We start from the raw sequence: 13293 nt of genomic DNA, 5'->3' as shown, positions 1-13293 counted from the left end.
CTATCATAAACAAACACACCAGCCATAAACACACGCAAGCAACAGTAAGATACAACCAAATCTATCATAAACAACTGCAACACAAGAAGTCAGGGACACAACCAAATCTATCATAAACATACACACATCCATAAATACAGCCGCAATTAATATTACAAGTTAAAGAGTGTACCATATTGATCTTCAAGATGTACACAGAGCATGATCTCAGAAACAACAAGTAGTGGCGTTGCCATAACAGAATGAAAAGGAGCCCACTGCTACAAACCAGAACTTTAAAAGTTACAATACAACATCATGCGAACAAAGAGTAAAGGTGATAACCACAAAAGATGTCATAGATGGAGCAGGCAGCAAAATCTACCACGAGAAACACAGCACAAAATAGCCACAAAGGTGTAAATATAAATCTGCAAAAACAGAGCCAGAGGATGCTAAAGGCTTCTACTTTAGACATCGCTAAACACACAAAGATCCAATATTTATAGTTTGTACCTAAAGTAAACTTAGTCAAAACTCAATATCACAGAAACCCATAAACTGATTCAGATAATTCTCCCAACTTTGGCTATACAAAAGAGAAGTCAAGACATCAATTACGAAAGAAAGAAAAAATCTGATCACCATGATTGGAAAAGAACATGATCAAGCTTGAGAGCGAGAAGATGAGTGAAGGAGAAGAGCAAACTATGCACTGAAACTGCTTGAAACGAATTCCAAACTCTTCTCCAACTCACTACTCTTCTCTGCACCAGTATTTCTTTACCCTTAAGTCTCTAAATAAATCAGAGAGACCCTTTTTGACACAGCTCACAATTCAAATATTGATTGTGTGAAATTGGAGATTTTTCTTGGAAAATTTCAAGAGGCAAACACATAAGAGAAGAGAAAGAGATTTGTTCTTGGAGACAAACAGTTTTTTTCGAGTCTACAGAGGATGAGTTTCCACGACAAAGGCAGATGATGACAAGCTTAGTTTACGATAATACTCTTTTACTTTTTGTGTATGACTGTGTATAAAAGTGAAGGGTAATTTTGAAAATTAACATCAGATTTAGATTAAGGCTACAACTAGTAGTTAGATGTTTCTTTGTTAAAACTAGCCGATGTGACATATTGTTGGAAGATAAATTAGAACAAACTTCAAAAAAAAAAATACTTTATGATTTTTGATTTGATTTGTAAAATAATTAGATTTTGTTTGGCTAAGTTTATGATTTTTAAAATAAATAGTCAAATCTGACGTGATAAGAATATAAAAATTAAATTAATTTGCCATAGTGGTTAAACAAGTTGGCCATAGACCAGTCTTAACTATAACAATATTATAAATGGTTAAACTAGCTAACCATTGACATATTATAGATGGTTAAACTAGCTAACCATTGACAAGTCTAAACAACACAAACAGATTCAAAACAAACACAAAACAAAAACTCATTCAAGTCGTTATCTACGATCTCTTGGACGACAGGACATAAGCTTCTTAAGCTTTTCAATCTCTGCTTCCTTAACCGCTGACCCTCTTCTTGGATACCGAAAACCCATGGTTGACGAAAGTGGCGGCCATTGTTATGCACGTAAAAAATATCTATTATATCCGCACTTAAGATTCAAAATCTAAAATGAATCGAAGTCAGTCCCTGATATTTCCTCTCTTAAGGATCAAAATTTAAAATGAATCAAAGTCAGTCCCTGATTTATCTGCTTTTCAGGATCAAAATTTATAATGAATCAAAATCAGTCTGATTACCTCGAAGTCTTTACAAGTGAAGTATCTACTCCTAGAAAAAAATATCAAAATCTGTTGGATAGTTTGGATTTGGAGATACCTCGTCGATGATTCATCACCCCTACGGGAAACGGCTTGGAATCCCGAATTGGGCATCGGCTGCGTACCCAATCATGTCGAAGTGTTCCTTCATCTTCTTCATCTCCCTCTTGTTCATTTTCTCCTCCCATGGATCCATGACGCGAAGGTGTGTGGGCTGTTTGTTAGATCTCGTGATGTGAGAGGACAAAGTGATGGAAAGAGAATCCTAGAAACTGAGCGAATGATGAATGAAAGGAGGGAGAGAGAGAGAGAATCTCATACTTTGGATTCTTTGTTTTGGGCCCAGTTCAATTTTTCAATTCTCCCGGCCCACGTCCCGGCCCACGCCGGAAATAATTTTTACCAAGTTTGCAGTTTTACAAATATATCTTCAAATTTTCATTTTTCCATTCTTTCATTTTTCTTATATGTTGTAGTCAAGAGAATTATATTATGGTTATACAACTTATATTCAGTTTTCTATAATCATTTATCATCTAACCATGTAATAGTATAGTTAATTTCATGAAATATATAAATTTATAATATATAAGACAGATATTAAGAGAAAATCCATAAAAGTATAAGGTAATACTTGTAAAAAATCAAACAAATTTTAAATATAATTATCGTTTTGAATTTAAATCACAAATATATTTAGAATTATTAGAATAATATGTGTATACTTGTAAACAAGCAAACAAGTTTTGAATTTTATATTCATTACTATTTTTTAGAACTTTATCAGTTTTACTAAGTTTCACTCAGTTATACAATCCTAAAAAAAATTAAAACATTATTCATTGTGATTCTTGTGTTCCTTGTGAGCATTATGTTCTTTGTGAGGAATTGAAATACTACTATATGTATATGCCAACACCCATACTGCTTCGTATTTTCATCTTAAAATTGTAGAGTAAGACACTTCCACACCAACTTTTCTTTGAACCAGATTGATGAGAGTTTTAGGATTTGAGATTTTCATTTGTCCCGTATAATCATCATGAAAAACTTTTATTTCCTTCTCCTTACTGAGCCTGAAGTTTTCCAAGAGCATGCATGCATCTTTATGTATGTTCTAATCGAGTTAATATCAGAATTGCTAATCTCTATACCTCTTAACTACAATTGACAACCTTCTTTTGCTCCTTGACATTTCACCACATATCAATACCCACATCGTCTCCATCTCGAATTACTACTTTTTCTACTCGCTCAAATCACCTCAAGATGTTGTTATGCTTCTCTAATGACAGTATATAGACTGGCTGCACCAAGATTGGCTTCAACTTTGTGTAATCCATTTGAAAGCTCACTAAAATTTCCCCCATATTGCTTTCTCAGTTCTTGAAAGTTGTCAGTCATTGAAATTATTTCCAGTTATGTGATACCCTCTACATGCAGAATATTTTTTCTTATGTCTTTTTTCAGTGATGTTAGATAAACAAACACATATTCATATCATCGAATATATATGATTGTCTCTTAGGTTTCACTACCAATAAAATGTAACTCAAACTCATCCTCTTCTTACATGGATATATATGGCCATCTTCCGGCATATCCTATCCACCGGCGTCGAATAAGTGATCTTCTCCATTGATGATGTCTTAGATGATATAGCATACAATCGACCATCACTTGGAGTACATTCATAATCATCTTCGATCTTTTAATAATTTTCTTCATAACCAAAGTGTGTGTTTGTGGTTAAACAACTCATGGTCTTCTGTAAAATTTACAATGATAACAATCAAGTTATAGCAAGTTATACAATTTTATCAATTAGTTATACTAAGTTAATTATCCTAAGTCTTACATTTTAACCAAAAATGTTATACATTTTAACCAATAAAGTTATACCAAGTTTTAAGATTTTATTAACAAAGTTATACCGGTTGTCGGTTATAGTTTTACAAGTTGTATGATTATAGTTTCATAAAATTATACTAAGTCTTACTAGTTCGACCATCTTCTTCTTCTTCATCTTTTTTTTTTGTGCAACACCATCTTCTTCTTCGTCACAAAACACTAATATAGTTATAGATCGTCATTTAGCTTATGTACAACATTTAACAAATATATTTTTTACAAAAAAGCAAAAAACAAATGAAATTCCTTGCGTAGGGGTTGAAGTTGGAATAGAGTCGTCGTAGAGACATGTCTCACGTGGTGTCCACATGTCTTTCATCTTTAAGAAGGTCATGTTGCTTCCACTATAATTTTTTTTTCCAACAAGCTTTACTAAAAATATCACTAAAGTAATCAAATATATTAAATTATTACATTATGTATTCATGTTTTAACAACGAAAAATCAATTAAAAAAGTAAAATAAAATGATTTTTTTATAAAATATATGAATTACTGCTCTTCTAATTTCTGTTCGTTTTTTTCCTTTTTAAATTTTTTTTTAAATATGTTATAACATGTTCAAGATTTTGATTGTGTTTGCGGTTCCATTCTTTGTCTACCCAAAGCTATATGATACTATCTCTCACTCCCTCAATTATTACTATTATTTTGTTTTATTTTATTAAATAAATAAGTAATATCTACAGTATAAAGAAAATAAAAACTTCGCCTCGTTCTTCTCCCTCTGTCTCTACCTCTATCTCTCTCCTTCACTCTGAGCTCAAGCGATTACTTCCCATGGGAAAAACCTCCGAAGTGAGTACTTAGCTCTTTTCTGTCTGCTTCTGCATCCATTTTCATGGATCTTGGAGTTCGGTTTGAAGGGTCGGTTTCGGGTCATGAAAACGGGTCTCCAGGTCAAACAGAACTCGGATCTGGTTTCGGAAACAAGCAAGAAAGATCCGGTTTTGACGGTGAAGATTTCTGGAGGAGCTCGAAGCTTTCAAGAACATTAATAGATGGTTTCTCTTCCCCCTCCGCTGCAGCTAAGCCTCTGTCGTTTCATCAAGGCATACCTCTCTTGAGATCTACCTCCGTCGATCCTCGCAGGCAAGAACATATGCTTAGCTTCTCCCCTGCTTCCGACAAATCAGATGTCTCTCCGTATCTTCAGTACTGTAGAAACTCAGGTCTGAAAAAAAGTACTTCTGTTTTTCTTTTTACCTAAGTTACTTTTCATATGTGTTTTTGCCTAGAGATTGATTGACTGAAATACACTGTTTTTTTAAAAAAATCTTAAGATATTTACGCTCCTAGACTACATGGGTTTAGCTATGAGTTTGATTTTCTGAAATGGGTTTTTGTCAAAAAAAATTAATTACTATATGGGTTTTGCTTAGAGCCTGATTTTCTGAAATGGGTTTATGTCATATTTAAATATTTTAGATATGGTTTTGGGTTTTTGCCAGGATATGGTTTAGGAGGAATGATGAACACAAACAGCATGCATGGAAGCTTGTTGACAGGAGCTAAAGGACCTTTTTCATTGACTCAATGGGCTGAGCTAGAGCAACAGGCTTTGATCTACAAATACATCACAGCCAATGTCCCTGTGCCATCTAGTTTGCTCCTCTCTCTCAAAAAATCTTTTTTCCCTTATGGATCCTTGCCTCCTAATTCCTGTAAGCTCCTACTTCTTATCTTTGATTTAAACATTGTTTCTCTAGGTGCAAACAAAAGCACTTCAGAATATTGATTCCTTTTTAATGCCAAACATTAGCCAAGAATCAGCTTAATAGTAGCCTCTCAAGTTGTTATCTTTACACATTAAAGTATATTAAATATTCCTTTTATTTTTGCTGGGGAATGTTGTTGGCCAATGGTTGTTTTAAGAGATGTTGAGAGGTTCAGTTTTGGTGTGTTTATTATGTAGTTGGATGGGGCTCTTTTCATCTGGGCTTTTCCGGCGGCAACATGGATCCCGAGCCCGGGAGATGTCGCCGGACAGATGGAAAGAAATGGCGGTGCTCGAGGGATGCTGTTCCCGACCAAAAGTACTGTGAACGACACATTAACAGAGGCCGCCATCGTTCAAGAAAGCCTGTGGAAGGCCTAAATGGCCACAATACTAATGCTACCGCCGCCGCTTCTGCTGCGTCCAAGGCGGAAACAGCGACTACGGTTGTTGCGATGTGTGGATCAGATAATAACAATAGCCTCGCGGCCGTTGGAACTCATAATCATGCCATTCCTTCTATGGCTAACAGGTAATAAAGTTTAAATCTTTTTTTTTCCCTTTTGATATATAACATATTTGCATATTATTAAGTTTTAATGTTCATACTTCTTTTATCTTTTTGCTTCTCAATAACTAGACCCACACATTATTACTACATCTTTTGTGATTGTGACCACTCCTTATTAATTGAGGCTTAGGATTCCATGTGTTGTGGATGTGCTTTTATGAACTATTCACACTTCTTTCCTATTGTGAAAATGTTAAATGGTTTTTTTTTTTGTTGTTGTTGTTGTTGCAGTGACAGAGTTCAAAATGTTCAAGGGGCTTCCGTTTTTCCTGCCACAATGAACTTACAATCGAAGGAATCTCATCAGAAACAAAGCAGTAGCCCTTTCGAGTTCGGTCTCATCTCCTCTGACTCGTTACTTAATCCCTCCCATAAACAACCCTCGTACGCAAACTCCTCCAAAGGCTTTGGATCGTATCTGGACTTTAGCAACCAAGCAAAGAACTCCTCCAATGTCGATTCCTGGACAGAAGAGCTGAAATCGGATTGGACTCAGCTCTCAATGTCAATCCCCATGGCTCCATCTTCCCCTGTTCAAGATAAGCTTGCTCTCTCTCCTCTAAGGCTATCGCGTGAGTTTGACCCTGCTATCCACATGGGGTTAGGCGTCAACACTGAGTTTCTTGGGCCTGTGAAAAAGGCAAATAACTGGATACCAATCTCATGGGGTAATAATAATAATTCCATGGGAGGTCCTCTCGGTGAGGTACTAAACAGCACGACTAATAGTCCCAAGTTTGGTTCTTCTCCAACGGGCGTCTTGCAGAAGTCGACGTTTGGTTCTCTTTCTAACAGTAGCTCAGGAAGCAGCACTGTCCTTGGTGATAACAGCAACAAGAACTGCGATGGGAAGGATCCACTTGGCCCGACCACACTGATGAACTCCTCTGCTCCTGCTCCAGCTCCTGCTCCTGCTCCATCTCCATCTATGTGAAACTTGAAAACTAGGGCGATGGCGAAAAAAATTCAAAAGCATTATGTTTCTCTGTTTCTGTTTTCCTTGGTGCATTGTTGTTGTTTTTGTTGTTTTCGATATAAAGACAGAAGAAACTAAAGGAGAAATGGACAAGTCTTCTCTCCATCTTTCCGATTTCTGAATCCATGGATTTATTGGTTCTCTCTATCATCAAATTCTTAATTTTCTTGCATCTGTTGCCTAAAACATTATATTTTTTGTCAACTTTTTTGTCAAGCTCAAAACATTACGAAGAGCTTTTTTTCTTTTTCTGAACACCACATTATGAAGAGCTATGTTTTAGAAAAAGGCTATTGTCCAGATGCTATCCTATCCTATCCGAACGGACTATTAAAGACCTTAACAAAAGAAATTGAACATTTATAATTAGTTTGTACAATGTTAAAATGTGAATTAATATTTACAGAGGTTTTGCCCAAAAAAAGATTTGCAGAGGTTTCCTAGTTGCAGACAAGCGGCAAAATTGTTTTGTGGACTGGACATGGAACAACACTTCTTCAAAAGACAACTGTCTCCCACTTTAGTCTGCTCTGTTTCTCCACGTTTGGGTCCCTTTACTACATTTTGCACTCTCTCTTCAACCCTACTTTATTTATTCTTGTTTCCTTTAGAAAGAGTGGAGGACCATATGACTTTATGGATGGTCCATCAGTTTTTTGTTTCATTTTGGATTTTTGTATATTTCTGGAGCATAATATGACACGCGGCAATTGTGGGTCGATCCAGGCACTTCCACTTGCACGAGACAAGACGATAAGAATCGAATAAATATCTCACTTGATACTTTTAGAAATTAAATATTTAATTTCCAATTATTTTCTAAATTCCAAAATATTTAATTTTCAATTATTTTCTGAATTCCAGAAGTATACGCTTCTTTGGAAAGTAGGTGCATGATGGAGTTGACAAAAAAAAAGGTGCATGATGGTTGATGGAGCATACGTTAAAAAATAATGTGAATTAGATAAATATATAAACTAAGAACCATTTAAAAAGTTGTAATATGTATTTTGTACTACAAAGGAAACTAGATGATGTGTCAATTTATTTAGGAAAATTACCAAAAATATAACATTTATAATACCACTTTTCATTTTTACACTAACCATTTTTACTTTCATTTAAAAAAAAATGATATTTATAACTCCATAGTTAACTAATCTAGATTTCGGGTTTAGAATCGAAAAATTGAATAGAATTTTTGGAACGTGAATTCTAATAAATATATAAATAAATACTTAAAAAATATGGATCATATGTTCTTTTCTGAATTCGAGAAGTATACCTTCTTTGGAAAGTAGGTGCATGATGGAGTTGACAAAAAAAAGGTGCATGATAGCATACGTTTAAAAATAATGTGAACTAGATAAATATCCTCTATATATTAATATTGAGAACCATTTAAAAAATTGTAACCTATATTTTGTACTAACTACAAAAGAAATTTGATGATGTGTCAATTTATTTAGGGAAATTACCAAAAGTATCACATTCATTATACCATTTTTCATGTTTACACTAACCATTTTTACCTTCATTTTTTTAAGAGAAAAATGACATTTATAACTCCATAGTTAACTAATTTAGATTTCGGGTTTAGAGTTAAGAGGTGGGATAGAGTTTTTGAAATGTGAAATTTAGGATTTTAATATATATATAAATAAATACTTAAAAAAAAAATTAAAAAAAAAATTAAAAAAAAAAATTAAGAAAAAAAGGTTTCAAAAAGAATTTTTTATTTTCAAAAATAAATTTTGAAAAATAAATTTTGAAAAATAAATCCGAAACAAAAAAATTCAAAAAATGTATACAAAATTTCAAACTTGGAAAAGTATAATTTGAAAACATAAAAAAAGAAAAATGATTTTTTTTTAATTTTTTGTTTATTTATTTAAATAATAATATATTATATATATATAAAACAAGGGTATAAAAGTTTTTCGCTTCTTAACGAAGAAAATATTTTTGAAAATGTCTCTTTAGTAGTCTAGACATAAATAATAGTACCAAGAAAGTGGTAAAAGTAAAAATTTCTTATTTATTTATGATTTTTTTTTTGTTTTCATACATCTTCTTGAAAGAGAATCTCACAGGGGTATATTGAAGTAATGGTTTGAGGAGATTTTGGATTTTTGGTTAAAATCCAAATCATGTATTGTCGAATATGGATTTTGTGCAAAATTATTCATTATCACCTACAATCCTTTGTTATTCAATTAACCATTTGTATAAGTTATATCAAATCCACTATTATTCAAAGGTAAACAAAATTTAGAAAAGAAGATGGAGAATTTTCATGTTTACCACATTGTTACCATATAGAGTTATTAATTTATAAAAATTTCATTTTTAGATTCTATCTACTTCATAATATATTTTTAATAAAATAAAATTTCATTTTTAGATTCGCTCTACTTCAAAATATATTTTTAATAATGTAAAATAATAGATTTTATCGTATATAAATTAATTAAATTTTAGAAATTGACTTTCATATTTTTTTTTTTACTATGTCATTTTGTGTAAATGAAATACGTTATAGAATTTAAATGTAGTTTTTTTTTGGTTAAATTTAAATGTGGTTTTTGGACAGACTTTTACTTAATATTATCTAAATATATTAAAGTGTTCAAAAAAAAAATAGCGAAGGATTCCATAGTGAATAAGAAAACAAACAATATGATGTTTTTTTTGTATTTATAATTTTCATGGAACTATATATTTATAAAGTTTTTGTATAAAAATATGTCTTATAATTTTATCAATTTGTTTTATATTTTATTCTGATTTCTGGTTGAAATCATGTGCGTAGGTGCTGGGAACCACGAATTAAATATTTACCTTAATAAATATCAGCTAGATTTGATCCTCAATTTGGGGAACTTGTTGGAAGGTTTGATTCCATTGTGTTTTGAACTGTTACTTAAGACCAAATGTTTTAAAACTTGAAGCAATTGCAGGCATAGCAGGAAACCATGGCCCAGGTTTATCAATGCAGAGACCCTAACACTTAGTCTCACCAGAGGTTCTAAACTGTCTTGACGATATAATATAAACTTTTTCATTTCGTTCCGAGTGTATTGACTTCGTTTGTATGTAAATATTCAGGCCATTAATTTTCTCGAGAAGCATCTTAGGTATGATCATCATCAAGACAGACTAACCGCAAGAGAAGCCATGGTAAGAGTTTCCTCGTATAGCAAACCCATCTATTGTTTCTATTGAACCTATTTTCATCAAACTTATAATCTTATAGCTCTCTTGTTGGTGTATAGGCCCATCCATAATTTGCTAAGTTAAAGCTGCAGAGAGCAGCAGACTACGGACTCTGTGAAAACCAAAGCTTGATGGTTTATACTATTTTGTAGTATCAAACATTGTAATGTTGTGTAGTATTATCTTAAAACACACAAGTTGTTGTATCAAAATTGTTGTCGTCTATACCCCGCTTTTATAGACATAATTGAAAGCAGAAGCAAATACTGAAGAACATGAAAAGAAGTTCCAAACAAAGCTTCATAGTATAACCATAATAATAGTAAGAGACTTAGCGTTGAAACAAGTCTTTTAGTAAAAACAGAAACAGAAACAGAACCATAAGTTTTGTTGACCCGAGACACTTGAATGATACAAACATAGGAGACGGATCCATACATTTACATTGGAATCCTTTTTTGGTGAGAAATGATAGTTTCATCACTTGCTGAGGTGAGGGAAGCAAGCGACAACATCGGCTTTGGGATGCTTGGCCTCGGCGTGCTCCCTGCATTTCACTTCAGATGTTGTGCAGATGAATGTTTGCATACAAACCTTGCACTGTATATATACATCAACAAGTTATTGAATATGAAAAACACCCAACTCAGTATTCAAACATACGAAATGCATATAACAATTCAATAATTGTATAAACATTAGCTCCAAGTGAGCAAAGGAGATCACCTGAATGGACATAGCTTTCTTGTTAGCTTCCAGTTGGCTGCCTGTAACAAAATAATTATATAAGAAAACCCTAAATCGAATCGGTTAAATCTCAAATTTTCGGATCAATCATAAATCGCTATATGGTTTACCTTTTCCGGCCTGCCTTGCCTTCTCCAAGTTCTTCTCACGAGCCATCTTCGATTTCTGTGCGTTTCCTCCACCCATCTCGAGAAGAATAGAGACTATACAAACCCTAATTTTCCAGAAAGAAGAACAAATAGAAAACGAAATGGAATTATTATACCCTGACAACGGAGTATTTGAATGTGGGTCTCATTGATGGGTCTTAGGCCCTTTTAGCTATTGGCCCGATGAACTAGAATACTCTTCTTTAGTAAGGTTGAGGTTTGCTTACGCATTTTTAAAGATCGAGATTCTTGATTTTTTCAAAAAAAAAAAAAGAATAAGAAAATTTAAACTCTGGTTAATACATGAGATCTTCGACTCATCAAACTAAATCCGGTTCTTTTTATCTTTTGTTTTTCTTGTTGTACATTTTTGTTTCTGTTTTGATACACCTTTCAAGCAGTTCTATATTGTGTCTGAAGACAGAGAAACTGCAGGAGACATGGAGAATGCCCACAGAAACCCAACTCACCTCGTCAAGTACATTGACAAACTAGTCCGAAACCGCATAGACTCTCTACGAGGATGTGCTAATGGAAGATATAGCAAAGCTATGGGAGTTTGGTTCTCAACAAGATGAAGGAGAATAGAAGGGATGAAAAAATATTCTGAAGTAGATTCAAACAATTCAAAGTTTTTCTTTAAATAATGGCACATCTATTGTACAAAAGAGCTTTTTTGATCATGTTTTGATTGGATGGAGTTGTCTCTCTCCCTTGGGTTTGTATTTTCCGACTGATATCTTATCTGAGTCAAATAGCTTATTAGATGGGCATATGCGAAATTCTTTCACGATTAAAATTGGTTGTGATGTTTTGAGCTCATTTTCTCTTCCTCACGCCCATCAAGCATCTTCATCGCCCTTCAGGCTCTCCTTGTCACACCATTCAAGCTTCCTCACTCTTCCTCGTCGCCCTTCTAGGCATCCTTGTAGCCTCTTGTTGGGTTTTCCCTCATTAGCCCAAGAATAATAACTAATTAAGTTATAACCCAAGAGCCCAAGAAGAAGAGATATGTAGAGAAAAATGGAGAAGGATGAAAGAAGTGTGTAGAAGAAGAATTGTGTAGAAGAAGAGAGAAAGTTATGGAGTTAGATATTTTGAAATAAATAATAATTTAAAGAAATCTAGAACTTGTTGGAGTGTGCTCCTCCACTTGTATAAATAGGGGTGCTTAGCACCATTTGTAATCATCCAAGAATCAAGAAAACAAAGAGAGAAAACATTTGTAAGAGAGAGTTCTCAAAACAAAATCTTTGTAAACCCTTTCCAAAATTATAAAGAGTCTTCTTCTTAAATCTTTTAGTTGTCTAATCCCATCTTCATCTCATCGATATTGGGTAATATTCCCAACAAGTGGTATCAGAGCTAGGCTCAAACATAACATCAAGACCCGTGAGATTCAAGATGGAGACTACCGTTACCGTTGAAGGTGACATGTTCAAACTCACGACAGACAACTACTCTTATTGGAAACCGATGATGGAAGATCACCTTTATTGTAAGGATTTGCATGAACCCATCATCATGAAGGAGAAGCCGGAAGGAAAGGATGAGAAAACATGGGAAATACTAAACCGAAAGGCGGTTGCTGTAATCCGTAAGTACATTGACCAATCTCTCTTTGAACATGTTTCTACCTACACAAATGCTTTTGAATTATGGACAAAACTTGAATCCATGATTCAAAAGAAAACACCTCGAAACAAAGCTCTTCTTGTTCGACGGTTGGTAAAGTTGGAGTACAAGGATGGCCAGAGCATGATGGAGCACTTGAACAATTTCAAGGGGATTGTAAATCAGCTTAACAAAGTTGATATGAAGGTTGAAGACGAAATGCAAGCCCTTTTACTCCTTAGTTCACTACCGGAGAGTTGGGACACACTAGTTGTCACTTTAAGCAATTCAGCACCGGAGGGAAAGCTTACCATGGACACCGTCACTGATAGCCTTCTAAACGAAGAAGTTCGCAGGAAGGAGCGAGGTTCGAGTTCTTATTCAGAAGCTAACATTGTTGATAGAAGGGGTAGAGAAGAGACTCGTGGTCAAAATGGAAGCAGAGGACGAGACCAATCTCGAGGAAGATCCAAGTCACGTCCGAGAGTTACTTGCTATTACTGTGGCAAACCGGGTCACATGAAGTCGGAATGTCGGTTTCTCAAGAAAGACAAACAAGCCGGTAATATCAAACCAGACCGGTTCAATCCTACAAAGAAGCATGAAGACAAGACTACCA

The 13293-nt window shown here is 34.1% G+C and overlaps 2 protein-coding genes and 1 long non-coding RNA gene across 3 annotated transcripts; 1 reads left to right on the top strand and 2 right to left on the bottom strand.

Moving 5' to 3' along the window:
• Nucleotides 1-1248: 1248 nt before the first annotated feature.
• On the bottom strand, nt 1249-2824 carry LOC106389498. Its single transcript, XR_001278063.3, has 2 exons — nt 1833-2824; nt 1249-1704 (listed from the first exon to the last, which is right to left on the bottom strand). It is a non-coding gene; the product is annotated as an uncharacterized LOC106389498 (long non-coding RNA).
• A 1570-nt stretch (nt 2825-4394) lies between these two features.
• On the top strand, nt 4395-7120 carry LOC125584397 (growth-regulating factor 1-like). The gene is made up of 4 exons (XM_048752816.1): nt 4395-4856; nt 5136-5348; nt 5600-5933; nt 6204-7120. The coding sequence occupies exons 1-4, from the start codon at nt 4526-4528 to the stop codon at nt 6904-6906; spliced, it is 1581 nt and encodes a 526-aa protein (XP_048608773.1). The 5' UTR covers nt 4395-4525; the 3' UTR covers nt 6907-7120.
• Nucleotides 7121-10447: 3327 nt separating this feature from the next.
• LOC106385929 (uncharacterized protein At2g23090-like) lies at nt 10448-11271 on the bottom strand. Its single transcript, XM_013825829.3, has 3 exons — nt 11022-11271; nt 10891-10931; nt 10448-10764 (listed from the first exon to the last, which is right to left on the bottom strand). Exons 1-3 carry the CDS (start codon nt 11095-11097, stop codon nt 10645-10647), a joined length of 237 nt encoding a protein of 78 aa, XP_013681283.1. The 5' UTR covers nt 11098-11271; the 3' UTR covers nt 10448-10644.
• Nucleotides 11272-13293: the final 2022 nt, after the last annotated feature.

This window comes from Brassica napus, chromosome C3, assembly GCF_020379485.1.
Source record: "Brassica napus cultivar Da-Ae chromosome C3, Da-Ae, whole genome shotgun sequence".
Classification (NCBI taxonomy): domain Eukaryota; kingdom Viridiplantae; phylum Streptophyta; class Magnoliopsida; order Brassicales; family Brassicaceae; genus Brassica; species Brassica napus.
The sequence above is the reverse complement of the archived record's forward strand: the minus strand, read 5'-3'. Positions and strand labels throughout refer to the sequence as shown.

Bases quoted from the DNA above. Each gene is read 5' to 3' on its own strand.
- LOC125584397 (XM_048752816.1), top strand. From the start codon at position 4,526: ATGGATCTTGGAGTTCGGTTTGAAGGGTCGGTTTCGGGTCATGAAAAC. The intron at 5,349-5,599 runs GTAAGCTCCTAC...TTTATTATGTAG, and splicing joins ATCCTTGCCTCCTAATTCCT to TTGGATGGGGCTCTTTTCAT. The intron at 5,934-6,203 runs GTAATAAAGTTT...TTGTTGTTGCAG, and splicing joins ATTCCTTCTATGGCTAACAG to TGACAGAGTTCAAAATGTTC.
- LOC106385929 (XM_013825829.3), bottom strand. From the start codon at position 11,097: ATGGGTGGAGGAAACGCACAGAAATCGAAGATGGCTCGTGAGAAGAAC. The intron at 10,932-11,021 runs GTAAACCATATA...ATTTTGTTACAG, and splicing joins GGCAAGGCAGGCCGGAAAAG to GCAGCCAACTGGAAGCTAAC. The intron at 10,765-10,890 runs GTGATCTCCTTT...GTATATATACAG, and splicing joins AGAAAGCTATGTCCATTCAG to TGCAAGGTTTGTATGCAAAC.